The sequence below is a fragment of the Bos grunniens genome, chromosome 3, assembly GCF_055505025.1.
Source record: "Bos grunniens cultivar Pamir isolate PY7600 chromosome 3, Bosgru_T2T1.0, whole genome shotgun sequence".
NCBI lineage: Eukaryota > Metazoa > Chordata > Mammalia > Artiodactyla > Bovidae > Bos > Bos grunniens.
The window spans coordinates 79,017,828-79,033,397 of NC_141167.1; the positions used below are offsets into that span (position 1 = coordinate 79,017,828).

A 15,570-nucleotide genomic window follows, 5' to 3' on the forward strand; every position below is an offset into this window, starting at 1 on the left:
AAAGCAGAAATAGATGTTTTTCTGGAACTCTCTTGCTTTTTCCATGATCCAGTGGATGTTGGCAATTTGATCTCTGGTTCCTCTGCCTTTTCTAAAACCAGCTTAAACATCTGGAAGTTCATGGTTCACGTATTACTGAAGCCTGGCTTGGAGAATTTTGAGCATTACTTTACTAGCGTGTGAGATGAGTGCAATTGTGCAGTAGTTTGAGCATTCTTTGGTATTGCCTTTCTTTGGGATTGGAATGAAAACTGACCTTTTCCAGTCCTGTGGCCACTGCTGAGTTTTCCAAATTTGCTGGCATATTGAGTGCAACACTTTCACAGCATCATCTTTCAGGATTTGAAATAGCTCAACTGGAATTCCATCACCTCCACTAGCTTTGTTCATAATGATGCTTTCTAAGGCCCACTTGACTTCACATTCCAGGATGTCTGGCTCTAGGTGAGTGATCACACCATCGTGATTATCTTGGTCATGAAGATCTTTTTTGTACAGTTCTTCTGTGTATTCTTGCCACCTCGTCTTAATATCTTCTGCTTCTGTTAGGTCCATACCCTTTCTGTCCTTTATAAAGCCCATCTTTGAAGAAATGTTCCCGTGGTATCTCTAGTTTTCTTGAAGAGATCTCTAGTCTTTCCCATTCTGTTGTTCTCTTCTATTTGTTTGCATTGATTGCTGAGGAAGGCTTTCTTCTCTCTCCTTGCTATTCTTTGGAACTCTGCATTCAGATACTTATATCTTTCCTTTTCTCCTTTGCTTTTTGCTTCTCTTCTTTTCACAGCTATTTGTAAGGCCTCCTCAGACAGCCATTTTGCTTTTTTGCATTTCTTTTCCATGGGGATAGTCTTGATCCCTGTCTCCTGTACAATGTCACGAACCTCATTCCATAGTTCATCAGGCACTCTGACTATCAGATCTATGGTATCTTTTTGCAGAACTAGATTTTTTAAAATCCTAAAACTTGTGTGGAATATGGAGAGACTGTGAATAGCCAAAACAACCTCAAGAGAGAAGAACAAAGTTGGAGGCCTCCCAGTCCCTGATTTCAAAATGTACACCAAAGCAACAGTGATTGAGATGGTGTGGCCTGGCATAAAGACAGAGATGGAGAGCAGTAAGGTGAATAGAGAGCCCAGTAATAAATGTTTGCATATGAATAGCCAAATGATTTTTGCTAAGAGTGCCTAGACTACACAATGGGGATAAGGCAGTCTTTTCAACAAATGGTTTTGGAAAAACTGGATATCAACACGCAAAAAATGAAATTGGACCTTTACACCACAATAAAAAATTAAACTCAAAATGGATTAAAGACTTCAAACATATGATCTAAAACTATTAAAACTCTAGGCAAAAACATAGAAAAGTTTTAGGATATTGGTGTTTGGAGTGATTTTTTTTTTGGTTTTTTTTTTGATGGAAACCAAAGAAGACAGGCAACAAAATAAAAAATAGACAAGTTGGACTTTACCTAACTTAAGAACTTCTGCTCTTCAAAAGAAACAGTTGGCAGAGTAATTTTTGGAACTGTCAAAAAAAGTCAGTTTATGGAATTGAAGCAAACAATTGCAAATCATATATCTTGTAAGATGTTAATATTCAGACTATATAAGAAGGTCTACAACTGAACAACAAAGTAAACCAATTTAAAAAGAAGCAAAGGATTTTAATAGACATTTCTCTAAAGATTTATACCTGCCAATAAGCCCGTGAAAAGATGCTCAATATTGCTAATAAATAGGGAAATGCAAATCCAAATGACAAGACATCACCTTACACCCATCAGGATGCCATGCTGTGCTTAGTTGCTCAGTCCTGTCCGACTCTTTGTGACCCCATGGACAGAGGACCCTGCTGGGCTACAGTCCATGGGGATTCTCCAAGCAAGAATACTAGAGTGAGTTGCCATGCCCTCCTCTAGAGGATCTTCCCAACCCAGGGATTCAACCCAAGTCTCCCACAATGCAGGTGGATTCTCTACCTTCTGAGCCACCAGGGAAACCCATGAACACTGGAATGGGTAGCCTATCCCTTGTCCAGGGGATTTTCCTGACCCAGGAATCAAACTGGGGAATCCTGCATTACAGGTGGATTCTTTACCAGTTGAGCTACCATGGAAGCCCACCCATCAGGTTGTCCCCTATCAAAAGAATAAATAATACCTGTAGGCAAGGATGTGGAGAATTTGGAGCCTTTGTTTACTTTTGGAAGGAATGTAAAATGGTGCAGCCATTGTAGAAATTAGTAGCCATGTTCTTCAGAAAGTTGAAAGTAGAGTTATATAACCTAGCAATTCCATTTCTGGGTACATGTCCAAAAGAACTCAGAGGAGGATTGCAAAGAGATACTCATGCCAATGTTCATTGCAGCATTATTCACAATAGGTAAGAGGTAGAAGTAACCCACATCTCCATCAACAGATGAATGTATAAAGAACATGTGGTATATACATATAGTATAATATTATACAGCCTTTAAAAAGAAGGAGATTCTGTCATACACTTCATCATGAAACTTCAGGACATTAAACTAAATAAGCCAGTCACAAAGAGCAAATATTGTATGAGTTGAATTATATTGACATATATAAAGTAGTCAGAAATATGGAAACAGAGTAGAAGGATGTTGCCAAGGGTTGGGAGCAGGAGGGATGGGGAATATAGTGTTTAATGGGTAAAGAGTTTTAGTGTTGCAACATGAAAAAAGTTCTAGAGATCTTTTGTACAACAGTGTTACTTGACACTATAACAAAAAAGAATAAGGAAGATCTTTATATGATTCAGTTCAGTTCAGTCTCTCAGTTGTGTCCAACTCTTTGTGACCCCATGGACTGCAGCACACCAGGCTTCCCTGTCCATCTCCAACTCCTGGAGCTTGCTCAAACTCATGTTCATCAAGTAGATGATACCATCCAACCATCTCATCTTCTGCTGTACCCTTCTCCTCCCGCCTTCAATCTTTCCCAGCATCAAGGTCTTTTCCAATGAGACAGTTCTTTGCATCAGATGGCTAAAGTATTAGAGTTTCAGCTTCAACATCAGTCCTTCCAGTGAATATTCATGGCTGATTTCCTTTAGGATGGATTGGTTTGATCTCCTTGCAGTCCAGGAGACTCTCGAGTCTTCTCCAATACCACAGTTCAAAAGCATCAATTCTTCAGTGCTCATCTTTCTTTATAGTCCAATTCTCACATCCATACACGACTACTGGAAAAACCATAGCTTTGACTAGATGAACCTTTGTTAGTAAAGTAATGTCTGCTTTTTAATATGCTGTCTAGGTTTGTCTTAGCTTTCCTTCCAAGGAGCAAGCGTCTTTTAATATCATGGCTGCAGTCACAATCTGCAGTGATTTTAGAACCCAAAGATATAAAGTCTCTCACTGTTTCCCCCATAGTTTCCTCATCTATTTGCCATGAAGTGATTGGACTGAAAGTCATGATCTTAGTTTTCTGCATGCTGAGTTTTAAGGCAACTTTTTCAGTCTCCTCTTTCACTTTCAATCAAGAGGCTCTTTAGTTCTTTTTTGCTTTCTGCCATAAGGGTCATGTCATCTGCGTATCTGAGGTTATTGATATTTCTCCTGATAATCTTGATTCCAGCTTGTGTTTCATCCAGCCTGGCATTTTGCATGATGTACTCTGCATATAAGTTAAATAATCAGGGTGACAATATACAGCCTTGACATACTCCTTTCGTATTTGGAACCAGTCTGTTGTTCCATGTCCAGTTTTAACTGTTGCTTCTTGACCTGCATACAGATTTCTCAGGAGGCAGGTCAGATGGTCTGGTATTCCCATTTCTTTAAGAATTTTCCACAGTTTGTTGTGATCCACACAGTCAAAGGCTTTGGCGTAGTCAATAAAATAGAAGTAGTTGTTTTTCTGGAACTCTCTTGCTTTTTCAATGATCCAGTGAATGTTGGCAATTTGATCTCTGGTTCCTCTGCCTTTTCTAAATCCAGCTTGAACATCTGGAAGTTCACAGTTCACATATTGTTGAAGTCTGGCTTGGAGAATTTTGAGCATTACGTTGGTAGCCTGTGAGATGAGTGCAGTTTGCGGTAGTTTGAGCATTCTTTGGCATTGCCTTTCTTTGGGATTGGAATGAAAACTGACCTTTCCAGTCCTGTGGCCACTGCTGAGTTTTCCAAATGTGCTGGCATATTGAGTGCAGCACTTTCATAGCATCATCTTTTAGGATTTCAAATAGATCAACAGGAATTCCATCACCACCACTAGCTTTGGTAATGAGGCATTGTTTTCAAGCTATACTGTTAAGAAAACAAAATAGCATTTGATATGTAGCACCTGATATATAAGAGTACAGCATAAGACAGGTTAAATGTAGCACTTTATCTTTTCCATAAGGAAAGATGCATATATAATCTGCATGTTCACAGAACAAATTGAAAACGAATATAAGAAATATAGTTACCTCTAGACTGAGGAAGGGATTAGAAATGAGGCTTATATGTTTAATATACTTTTGACTTTGGAATCATAGACATTTTTAGCCTTTAAAAAAGTAAATTTTAAAAGGTTGAAAGTACGTTGAGTTTTTTTAACTCTTAATTTATACCTACCAAAAGAAAAAATATTACTCCCTTTTGATTATACATTTTCAATGTTCATTGTTAATTTACGTGTAATTACTTTGAAATTCTCCACCACTAGGTATGGCCTGCACTTAAGTTGCTCTGTTCTCTCGCTTAATTTATCCTTTGAAAACATGATTTCTACTCCTACCTCAGCAGCTAAATATTTTAAAGTAGTCAGCCTCCAGTGTAGCAGTGTAGCAATTAGAAATCTACTTTGAGATATTTAATATACTCCCACGGTGATATTTTAGGTTTAATTTGGATAAGCAAATAAAGGTACTTTTTCCTTTGCTTTTCATTTCCTATGTTAGATTTGCTTCCCACAGACATCTGACTTTGAAAGTTATCATTGAGTAAGGGCACAGAACAGAAAGTAGGTGTCAGGGTTTGCTTCTGTTCAGCTTTTGACTGTACCAGTCACCTCTCAGATGGCAGAAGACTTTCATATTTTTATTACCGTTCATCTTTTCCTGAGCTTAAATTTCTTTTTATGATCCAGGCCTTCAATACACTTTGAAGGCCAGCTTCTCCAAAAGTCAGAGCTCTCCTTTAGGTAGAGGTGCCTTGGGAGCACTAACAGAGCCACCTTGATGACTTAATTAGAAGTCTTACCGAGCAGTTGAGAGTGTTTACTTCTGAGCATAGCTGCCTGGGTTCAAATCCTGTTTCGACCGTTTGTCTGTGTGACCTTGGGCAAGTCACTTAACCTCAGTTTTTAATCTTGAAAGTGGAAATGACAGTTAACGTTTACCTCATAACTTGTTATATGTGGACTAAGTTAAGATATATTAAGTCTAGACCAGCCCTGCCACTTGGCAGGCATTGTATAAGTGTTAACTGCTTAACTTGGAAGTAGCTAGACACAGTTTAGCTCAGATTACTAATAGCCTTATTGAACCTAGGTATTGATCAGCACCCTGGTCCCATTCCTTTTAAGATTTTTCTCACTGATCTTAAGGCCTTTTTGTTTTGAGTTAAAACTTGCAATTGCTGAAGCCATTTAATAATAAGTCGGTTTTGATAGTATTAATATATAAATATTTCTTGCCATCTCATCTGGTTTTTGAAATAAAGTCACTCTTCACCATTTTTTAAATGGCAGATTTCCTTAAAGAGCTTCATCTCCTGCCTTTGTCCATGTTAGCGTAGCCACCGCTTTCAGTGGGTCACAGAGGGAGTAGAGAGGTGCCTCCAGTTCTCATTAGCTTTTAGATGCAAATGTTACCATATTTAATACGAATAATAAGATTTATTCCAGTCTTCTCTCAAAACTGTATCTTGTGGTGTTCTTTGCCCTCTTACTTCTATTCCATTGTCTCTCCCCATTTCCTGCCCTCTTGAGAGGATATTAGCATGAGTTCTCATTCATTTTTCATATTTATTTGCACCTTTGTGCTTCATGGATACATATGTTATCACTTTTATTTTCTGTTTATATTGTTGGTGTGATTTTAGTTTTTTATTCATGAGAATATTCTTTTTCAAGAGAATGAAAAGCCTTTATTAAGATAACAAGTTGCATGTTAAGAGTTGGGAATGCGGATTGCTCCTGGCTAAGTATAATTAATTCTTTGTCACCTATACTTGAATAGAGGATAAGATACTTCTGCTTCTATTTATTAGAGATTCTTCTGGGGGGATGATTCTTTTAAGGGCCTTTTACTGCTTTGTTATTTAGCTGTTATTGTGAAGTGTTGAAAGTCATATCAAACAAGGGCTGTTCGACATTTTAATAATCTTCCACTAGTGTTTGAAATTTTACAGTAGACGGTACATTCAGCAGACGTGTGTCCAGCACTTACTATGTTCCATGCACTGTGCGTGGCGCTGGGAATAAAAAGAACACAACCTGGTCTCTGACCCCAGAGGACTCAGTCTTCATGAGACACTGCAGTGTCGAGAAGAAAGCTTTAGTGTTGGAGTTATTACCTCCAGTTCTGCTGCTTACCAAAATGTAGCAAAGAGCGAGTTGTCTTAATCTCTCTGAGATGGTTTTTTCTTCTATAAAATGAAGGACTTGGTCTAAATAAGCTCTTATGATCTTGTGTGTATCTCTTATTCCAACATTTTCTTAACGCTACTTAAATTGTTATGAGGATCCAATTGGAAACAAATTCATTTTCTTAAAGCTACTTAAATTGTTGTGAGGATCAAATTGGAAAAAAATTTATTAAAGTACTTTATTAATAGTACTTAAAGAAACTATTAAGTTTTGTTTAAACAAAGACATTATTATCTGCTAATTTGACATTATTTACAAATGCTTTTGGTCCAGAGACCAGATAGATGCATTAAGTGTTATAACTAAGTTCAAGAACTTTAGAGAAAAGAGTAACTTTTTCATGATGTTGGCTCCAAGTTCTAGGGGTATTTTAGGATATCATACTGTCTCTCTTATTGAGTAAAATAGGTACTCTGTAAATATGCACTGATTTAAACAATAGATTTCAGAAACTCAGTATAATTATAAGGTAAATCACAATGCCTGTGGTTTTAGGTTTTCTGTTCTGTATTAGGCTTATGAAATTCTGGGTTTATAGATAATTGTTTTTTACAGTGGAATAATTGTGTTTGTGCAAATATGACTGTATATTTATAGCTTATCAACAAGATCACCATGCCTAAATGTAGAATACATTGCTTTTCAGGGTCAATTTTCTTTGGCTTCTTTTGTCCACTAAACATTTTGAGTATATGACATATGCTAGAAAATACTTCAAATTTATAGGCTCTTTTATAAATGAGCCTATATGTTTATGTTTGTGGGTTATAAAAACCACTGATAATATGCAGGAAGACTTAGTCCATTAGCCAGTTCAAAAAAGTTGAATCAGTAATTATGTTTTAATTATTATTAATAGGTATTTGTTCTCAGATTTAAGTGATGGTTTCAACTCTCTAGAATTCTTTATTGTTAAGGATTATGATTATTGCTAGTCTGATTGTTCTTCAAGTTTTCATAATGTATATCCTTTTCTTTGATTTATTTATAATTATTGCTAGACAATTTTATTTACTGTTGAAATGGTGAGACTTTCACTAAATGCTTTTGAAGTAAAATTTTCATTTGCAGAGTTACTGGCAATAAAGAGTAATAGCTAACTGTTGCTTATTTAATCTGCTCTCATGTAAACTTTCATATTAATTGTAAATTTCTAATTATATGACTGTAAATTTGACTTAGCTTTTGAGGAATAAAAATATTAGCATGTTTTACTGGTAAACTCATGTACCTAATGAGTCATTCTTTTTATATATGCTAGGAAAATGGTATTTCATTGTTAAAGCTGGAATTGAGTTAGTCAACCAGAAGTGAACCTCTAATTGTTTCCAAATGCTTACTTTTTGGGTTTGGATGCAGCTCTAAGTCTTAGCTCAGTCAGGAATTTGCTAAGTTTGTCTTTTTCCCCATATCCTTTCATTATGGCTAGATAGATCCATGCTAAAATCTGTTTTATGATTCCCTATTACAGTAGTTAATCAGAAAAATATGGGCACAAACTCCTGAGCTAAACACAATTTTAAAAAACAAAAATAGAGTTTCTGCAGGTTTCTTTTACATTTTTATAACCTTTGAGATTATTATAGAAATTGACTTTGATTTTAAATTGCTTATCACCACACTTGATTTAGCAAGTACTTTTTTCTCCCCACCCCAGTTTCATGACCTAGTTATAGCTCCTACAGCTGAAATTCTTAACAATATTTTAATATTATTATTGGAGAAAATTAGCCTGATGTTTCCATGTGCTTTGGTGAAATGCTTGCTGCTCTTGAATGTAAACATTTTATTAAAATTCTACCTAAGTAGACCACCATTTGAAATTTTATAGTGTAGCAAAGTCAGTAAAAACCTCATTGGTACACTCTCTATATATTATTATCTTATATTAGTTATAGCTTTCATTTAATTATTTTAAAATAGATGCTGGCTTCTAATATTAATTTTATTAAAGTGTTTGTCTGCATTATGGTTTTTGAATTGTGTTAAAATGGGGGATCTCTAAATTCTGTTAATTCTAATACTGTGTTATCTGTGATCATGGATCTTCACCGGTTCTAGAATCCTCAAACTAAGGGCCACATGTGAAAGTAAATTTTAGGAGAAAAAGAGAAGTACTAGTTGTTATTCACTGTTGTTTTTACAGAGAGTAGCAGACTTTGAGAGGCAACACCATGGATTATACACGTACACATTTGAACAAAGATTTGGATAAATTTGTAGATGGTTGTTCTTGGTGACTTATTCAATTCAGTTCAGTCACTCAATCATGTCCAACTCTTTGCGACCCCATGGACTGCAGCACGCCAGGCCTCCCTGTCCATCACCAACTCCCAGAGTTTACTCAAACTCATGTCCATTGAGCTGGTGATGCCATCCAAACATCTCATCCTCTGTCGTCCCCTTCTTCTCCTGCCTTCAATCTTTCCCAGCATCAGGGTCTTTTCCAACAAGTCAGTTCTTCACATCAGGTAGCTAAAGTATTGGAGTTTCAGCTTCAACATCAGTCCTTCCATTGAATACTCAGGACTGATCTCTTTTAGGATGGACTGGTTGGATCTCCTTGCAGTCCAAGGGACTCTCAAGAGTCTTCTCCAACAGTTCAGTTCAGTTCAGTCGCTCAGTTGTGTCTGACTCTTTCCGACCCCATGAATCGCAGCACACCAGGCCTCCCTGTCTATCACCAACTCCCGGAGTTCACCCAAACTCATGTCCATTGAGTCGGTGATGCCATCCAGCCATCTCATCCTCTGTCATCCCCTTCTCCTCCTGCCCCCAATCCCTCCCAGCATCAGAGGCTTTTCCAGTGAGTCAGCTCTTCGCATGAGGTGGCCAAAGTATTGGAGTTTCAGCTTTAGCATCAGTCCTTCCAAAGAACACCCAGGACTGATCTCCTTTAGGATGGACTGGTTGGATCTCCTTGCAGTCCAAGGGACTCTCAAGAGTCTTCTCCAACACCACAGTTCAAAAGCATCAATTCTTCGGTGCTCAGCTTTCTTCACAGTCCAACTCTCACATCCATACATGACCACAGGAAAAACCATATCCTTGACTAGACGGACCTTTGTTGGCAAAGTAATGTCTCTGCTTTTGAATATGCTATCTAGGTTAGTCATGACTTTCCTTCCAAGGAGTAAGTGTCTTTTAATTTCATGGCTGCAGTCACCATCTGCAGTGATTTTGGAGCCCCAGAAAATCAAGTCTGTCACTGTTTCATGTATTTGGTGACTTATTAGGAGACTGTATTAAAGAAATGTCTTTGCTGTTTTAAAACTGATTTCCTTAAGGATTAATCTAGATTGGACTTAACTCTCTTGTATTAATTGTGCTTTAGCTCTTTTGGGGGAAAGTCTTAAACTAGCCTTAGGTATACTAAGACAAAGATTTTAAAAGTTTTTTGCAAGATTATATTTTATAACTATTGCTTAAGTAATATCACTGCTCATATTGCATGCCTTTTATTACAGTAAAATCCATGTTCTCTTCTCTTCCTTTCTTCCTCACATTGTTATAAAGGGTATAGTTTTTTAATTAATTTTTGGCTGCACCTGGTCTCTGTTGCCTTTTTGCAGGCTCTCTCTAGTTGTGGCAGGCTTTCATTATAGTGGCTTCTCTCGCTGTGGAGCACAGGCTCGAGGTGCGTGGGCTTCAGTAGTTGTGGCACACGGGCTCAGTCGTTGTGGCGCATGGGCTTAGTTGCTCTGAAGCATGTGGAATCTTCCTGGATCAGGGGTCAAACCCTTGTTCCCTGCATTGGCAGGCAGATCCTTATCCACTGCACCACCAGGGAAGTCGGAAAGATGTAGTTTTTATTTTTAAAAGTATGTTTAAGAGTAAGTTATCAACATACTAATTAAAAAACCATTTGCCAGAAGTTCCTGGGAAGTGAAAACGGATACAGGCTTTTAATCTACAGTTGTTTTTTATTCATGTGTGTCTTTTTCCAAATGGTGAGTCAATCCAACAAATGTTTGTTTTGTAGTTTCCATTGATCTCTACAGGCTTTTTCAATACTGTTGAGTTCCTTTGAAGTAAGGCATTGTGAATTATTTATCTTTTTATTTCTGGTGCCTAGCACATGCCTGGCACATGGTAAAGAAGCAGTAAATGTTTGTAGACTTGAACTGTTCAAAATTGATTTTGTAGTCAGAAGACCTGTTATTATTCTAGCTGTCCCATTCACTAGCTTTAACCTTAAGCAAGTTACTTTGGTACACTAGGTCTCCATTTCCACAACTCTAGAGTAAGATTCCATCTGATTCTAGAAGATCTGATGCCAAGCAAAGCATGTAGTACTTATTGTTTATTTGTATTGATTGCATAATAAAATCTATTTGCAGACTTACCTAATTAGTAATGGATGAGATTGGTTTGCAAAGTATACCTCAGTTGATGATACTGGCATGTTGTTGCTTTTTAGTATACAAAGGCAACTTATATTTCATTTCCAAATATATTCTCTCTCTAGTATTCCTTGTACTTTGACCATTTTTTTTCTTACTGAATGAAAACAAAGATGGAAGAAATTACCAAGAAATTTAATCTATTCCTTTATTTTATAGATGAGAAAACTGATGTTTTGGAAGGTTATACTACTTGTCTAAACCTGTTTAATGGCAGAGTTAGAACCTAGGTTGTATGATTTACACTTGAGTGATTTTTTCCACATCAGGTATCTCCAGGCATTATTAGCAGTTTCTTGAGATAAAGATTGAAGAAGAAGTTATCAAAATAGCTAAAGTTAGTGGGCATGTGAAAAAAATACTTTTTTCTTATTCTCAAACAGTTATTCTGGGAGAACTACTTTTGTACCTCATCTCCTGAGAAGTACAATAAGGAAAGTAGGAAAACAAAAATTGTTTAAGTTAGATATATAAAAGCATTTAGTTATGGATCCTTTCTTTTTCCTGAGAAATGAGGATGGAGAGAGGAAAGAAGAATGTCATAATTGAATTATGCCTTGTTATTCTACTATGATGGTTTTTTTTGCCTTTTTGGTATATCCAGGGAGCCTTCACCTTTTTAATAACAGCACAGTGAATAGAAACAGACATTACTGTTCAGGTTGAATGAAAGGATAACCACTGTTCTTTCACTGTCAAGATCCTTAACCCCAATTCTAGTTGTTATCCACCCATTTAACCTCCAGCCTTACTATAGATATCACAAATTTTTTGTAAGAGCACAGAGAAGAACTTCATAGAGTTTGGAGGACAGTTTGGGATCAGGGAATATCCCCTGCAAGGGGTGACACTGAGATTTTAAAGAAGGACTAGAAGCCAGATTAAAGGACAGTTTAGGGACGTTTAGAGAGGTTACAGCATGAGACAAAGCGTGAAAGGAAGAAACAGCAGAAAGTGAAGTACAGTGTGTTTATGTTTTAGAGAGCGTAAAATGTGAAGCAAGAATGATAGGAAGTGAAGCTAGAGTTTACATCTAATTCCCCAGGCAGTTCAGTTCAGTTCAGTTGCTCAGTCGTGTCCGACTCTTTGCGACCCCAAGGACTGCAACACACCAGTCAGTAGGGAGCTGCTAATGGATTTTCCTTTTTTTTTTTTTTTTGAGGGAAATATAGAGTCAGATTCTGATTTTAGTTAGATTAGTCTAATAGCTTTATACAGAATGGTTCTATTAGTTGTCGATGGTAAGATAAGAACTTACACAAAAAGAGCATAGCTAAAATGACACACATTATTATATTTGCCTTGGTTCAGGAACTTGAGCATGGCTAACTGGGCTCCCTGGCTCAGGCTCCCTCACACGGTGAAGTCAAGGTGTCAGCCAGGGCTATAGTCATTCTAATGCTCGTCTCGGGGAGAATCTACTTCCAGTCTCACTGAGTATTGAGTTTCTTTGGGGCTCTTGGACTGAGGGTCTCGTTTCCTCTCCAGAAGCATCTCTTAGTTCCCGTTGCCTTGGGCCTCTGCCTAGGGCAGCTCACAGTGTGGCAGCTTTGAACAAGCAAGAGAGCAAGAGAGGAGGGTGGAAAAGATAGAAGCCAGAGTCTTTTACCTTAGAAGCATCACTTTTGCCATACTTGATGCATTAGGAGCAAGTCACTGGATCAAGGGGAGGGGATGACACAAGAGCACACACACTAGGGAGGCAGGGGTCTCTGGGATCCATCTTTGAAGCCGCCTGTCACAGTGGACTTAAGAAAATAAGACTAGAGGCAAAGGGACCACTTAGGAGGCTATTTGATAATCCAAGTGAAATGATAACGGAGATTATTGCAGACGTATGTAATAGAATGAAGGAGGGGGATGGAGGCAAGAAATGCTTAGCAGGTTAAGTCGTGAGAACTTGGTGATTTAGAGCATGAAGGTTTTAAGGGAAAAGAAGCAATTAAAGGTGGCATCTAATTGTTCTTGGCTAGCAAATCACTATCTGACTGAAGAATATTTTCACTTGAATGTGTCTTCAACTCCTGTCCATGTTGTGCTTTTATATGCATTACTGCTATTCTCTCCAAACTTTTTAGATTTTTAAACTTGCCCTTGGTGTTGCTTCCCTGGACTCCAGTTTCTCAATATCTCAATATCTCTCAGTGTCTGTTTAATTTTCCTATTTGTCTCTGTTCCTACTTTTACCCTCCTAACCCAGCTACTTATCTCTGTATACAAAGTGTGGAAACAGTTTCTTAATTTCTTCTCTGAGGCCTTTCCTTTCTTTAATCTAGATTCTAAAACATCTAATTGCTACATACATTTATCTTTCATTTAACCAACAAGTATTGTGGGCCCACTTTGTGACCAGCACTTTACCGGGCCTCCTTGGGAATATAACAGCAAGACAAGCATTGTCCCTATTCCTCTGATCATTAATATCCTCTCTTTCTTTTCTGTCTGTCAAAAATAACACTAATCTTTTAAGTTATCCACTTCACCTTCTACCTTCCTTAAAAGGTGTGTGTTTTGTTTTGTTTTCTCTTTATCTCCTATAGCTATGGGGTTTCTGGGGTTTCCCAAGTGGTTCAGTTGTAAAGAGTCCACCTGCCAATGCAGGAGACACGAGTTTGATCCCTGGGTCGGGAAGATCCCCTGGAGTAGGAAATGGCTACTCACTCCAGTATTCTTGCCTAAAGAATTCCATGGACAGAGGAGCCTGGCGGGCCACAGTCCATGGAGTTGCAAAGAGTTGGGCAACATTGAGCATGCACACAACCTTTAGCTATAATCAGGAGGGGTTTTACTCTAGAAACATTGAGATTCTATAAGTTTAAAACAAAGCACTGGCTTCAGCTATTAAATGTAATGAAGCTATTCCTGACCTTGCCTTTCAATCAGCATCAAGCATTAGAGCAGTGACTGTCTGCTCACTCCAGTAACTTACTGGACTCCCCCTGGAGGGCTTTCTAAAAATATTTATACTTCACCTTTTCCTCATAGATTCTCATTCAGTATGTTAGGAATGAAAAGAAACCACACTCTTAAGGTAAATTTGATGTGTTGCTAGTTTAGAAAACTGTTGCAGTAGAGTCACCCTCACCATTAACTGTTTTGTGTGCATTTAACCATCTAAATAGAGCTTCCCTGGTGGCTCAGAGGTTAAAGCGTCTACCTACAATGTGGGAGACCTAGGTTCGATCCCTGGGTTGGGAAGATCCCTTGGAGAAGGAAATGGCAACCCACTCCAGTATTCTTGCCTAGAGAATCCCATGGACGGAGGAGCCTGGTGGGCTACAGTCCTTGGGGTTGCAAAGAGTCAGACACGACTGAGCGACTTCACTTTCACTTTCAACCATCTAAATAGCCTAAAGCTTTAATTTCCAAATACCAGTTACAGACTAATTACATCAATTCATACGGTCTTTTGGGCCCTATCACTAGAGGTGCTGATTCTTCACTAGATCTGTGGTGATATCCAGGCTTCTGTTTTTTTTAATAATCAAAGAAGATTGATACATAATCAGATTGGGAAACCATTGGATGAATGAACCTAATATACTGTGTTAATTTTGTTTTTGTATTTTCCTTAACAGAACTGTTCAGATAAATGCATGTAGATGTTTGATAAATGTTAAGGACCAGTCAGCCATGATATGCTTTATAGATTATCTTGGAAGAGTCTAGCCCTTTGAAGTCATATTTTAAATGGCAGTTGAATGACTGCTTGTGTTTAGATTTTTAGATGCTCTAGTACTATTCAGTAGTATAATATTAGTATTATACTAATATTTCATACACTGAAGTATTTCATTTAACTCTTTTTTCATACACTGATATATTTCATTTAACTCTTCTACTTTTACCTTAAATAATAACTTTTTTGTCCCATGAAAAATTTGGAACAGTGACTGGATTTTTTTTCCTCATATTATTCTGATAAATCTTTGTTATATTCTACTGTCAGGAGGTATATTATTACGTTCTTGCAGGATAGGATGGTCAGAATGTGGCTCTAATAAGTTTGTTGTCTTCCTTTTCTACAGTGTTATTCCTCTCTTAAGAGAGTCTGTTGGAATATTAATGCAAAGAACTCCTCCGCTTTTGGAAAATACTTTACCTCAGTGCTATCAGAGGGTAAGTTTCAGTGCTTCCAGACCATTGGGTTTTAATTGTTTCCAAATTGTTGGGGGTTTCAACTTTTATAAATATGGGTAGCATGTGTGTATAATTTTATATTTCTTCCAAGATTAAAAGCTGACCATGAATGCCACTTAAACCAGAATAAAATCATTGGAAAATATTGAGCTTCACTAAAGAAATGTGGTAGAAATTGTCCTCATCTAGTCTAGAAATCCAGCAGCTCTTTTAAAATATAAATATGAATAGCAGATGGTATAAGCATTTCTTCAACATGTATTTTGTGAACCCCCCATCTTTTATGCCGTGTATTCTTCTAAGGTCCTAGGGGTGTAATGGTAAACAAGATAGACAGGGTCTATCCAAGTATTTATGGTCTGGCAGGGAAACACAGGCACTAAACAAGAAATAAATAAGGAAATATCAGTGATGATTACTATA

General features: G+C 37.5%; 1 protein-coding gene across 2 annotated transcripts in view; it reads left to right on the forward strand.

The window, feature by feature from the left end:
• The window catches only part of SLC30A7 (solute carrier family 30 member 7), a 100,431-nt gene that overhangs the window by 64,237 nt on the left and 20,624 nt on the right, over window positions 1–15,570 (forward strand). For both annotated transcript variants that reach the window (XR_015160577.1, XM_086391480.1), the window contains exon 9: window positions 15,036–15,126. Coding sequence is in view for 1 of the 2 variants with exons in the window: in XM_086391480.1 (XP_086247606.1) it covers window positions 15,036–15,126 (91 nt within the window). In the remaining variant the exon portion in view is untranslated. The remainder of the gene's footprint in view (window positions 1–15,035; window positions 15,127–15,570) is intronic.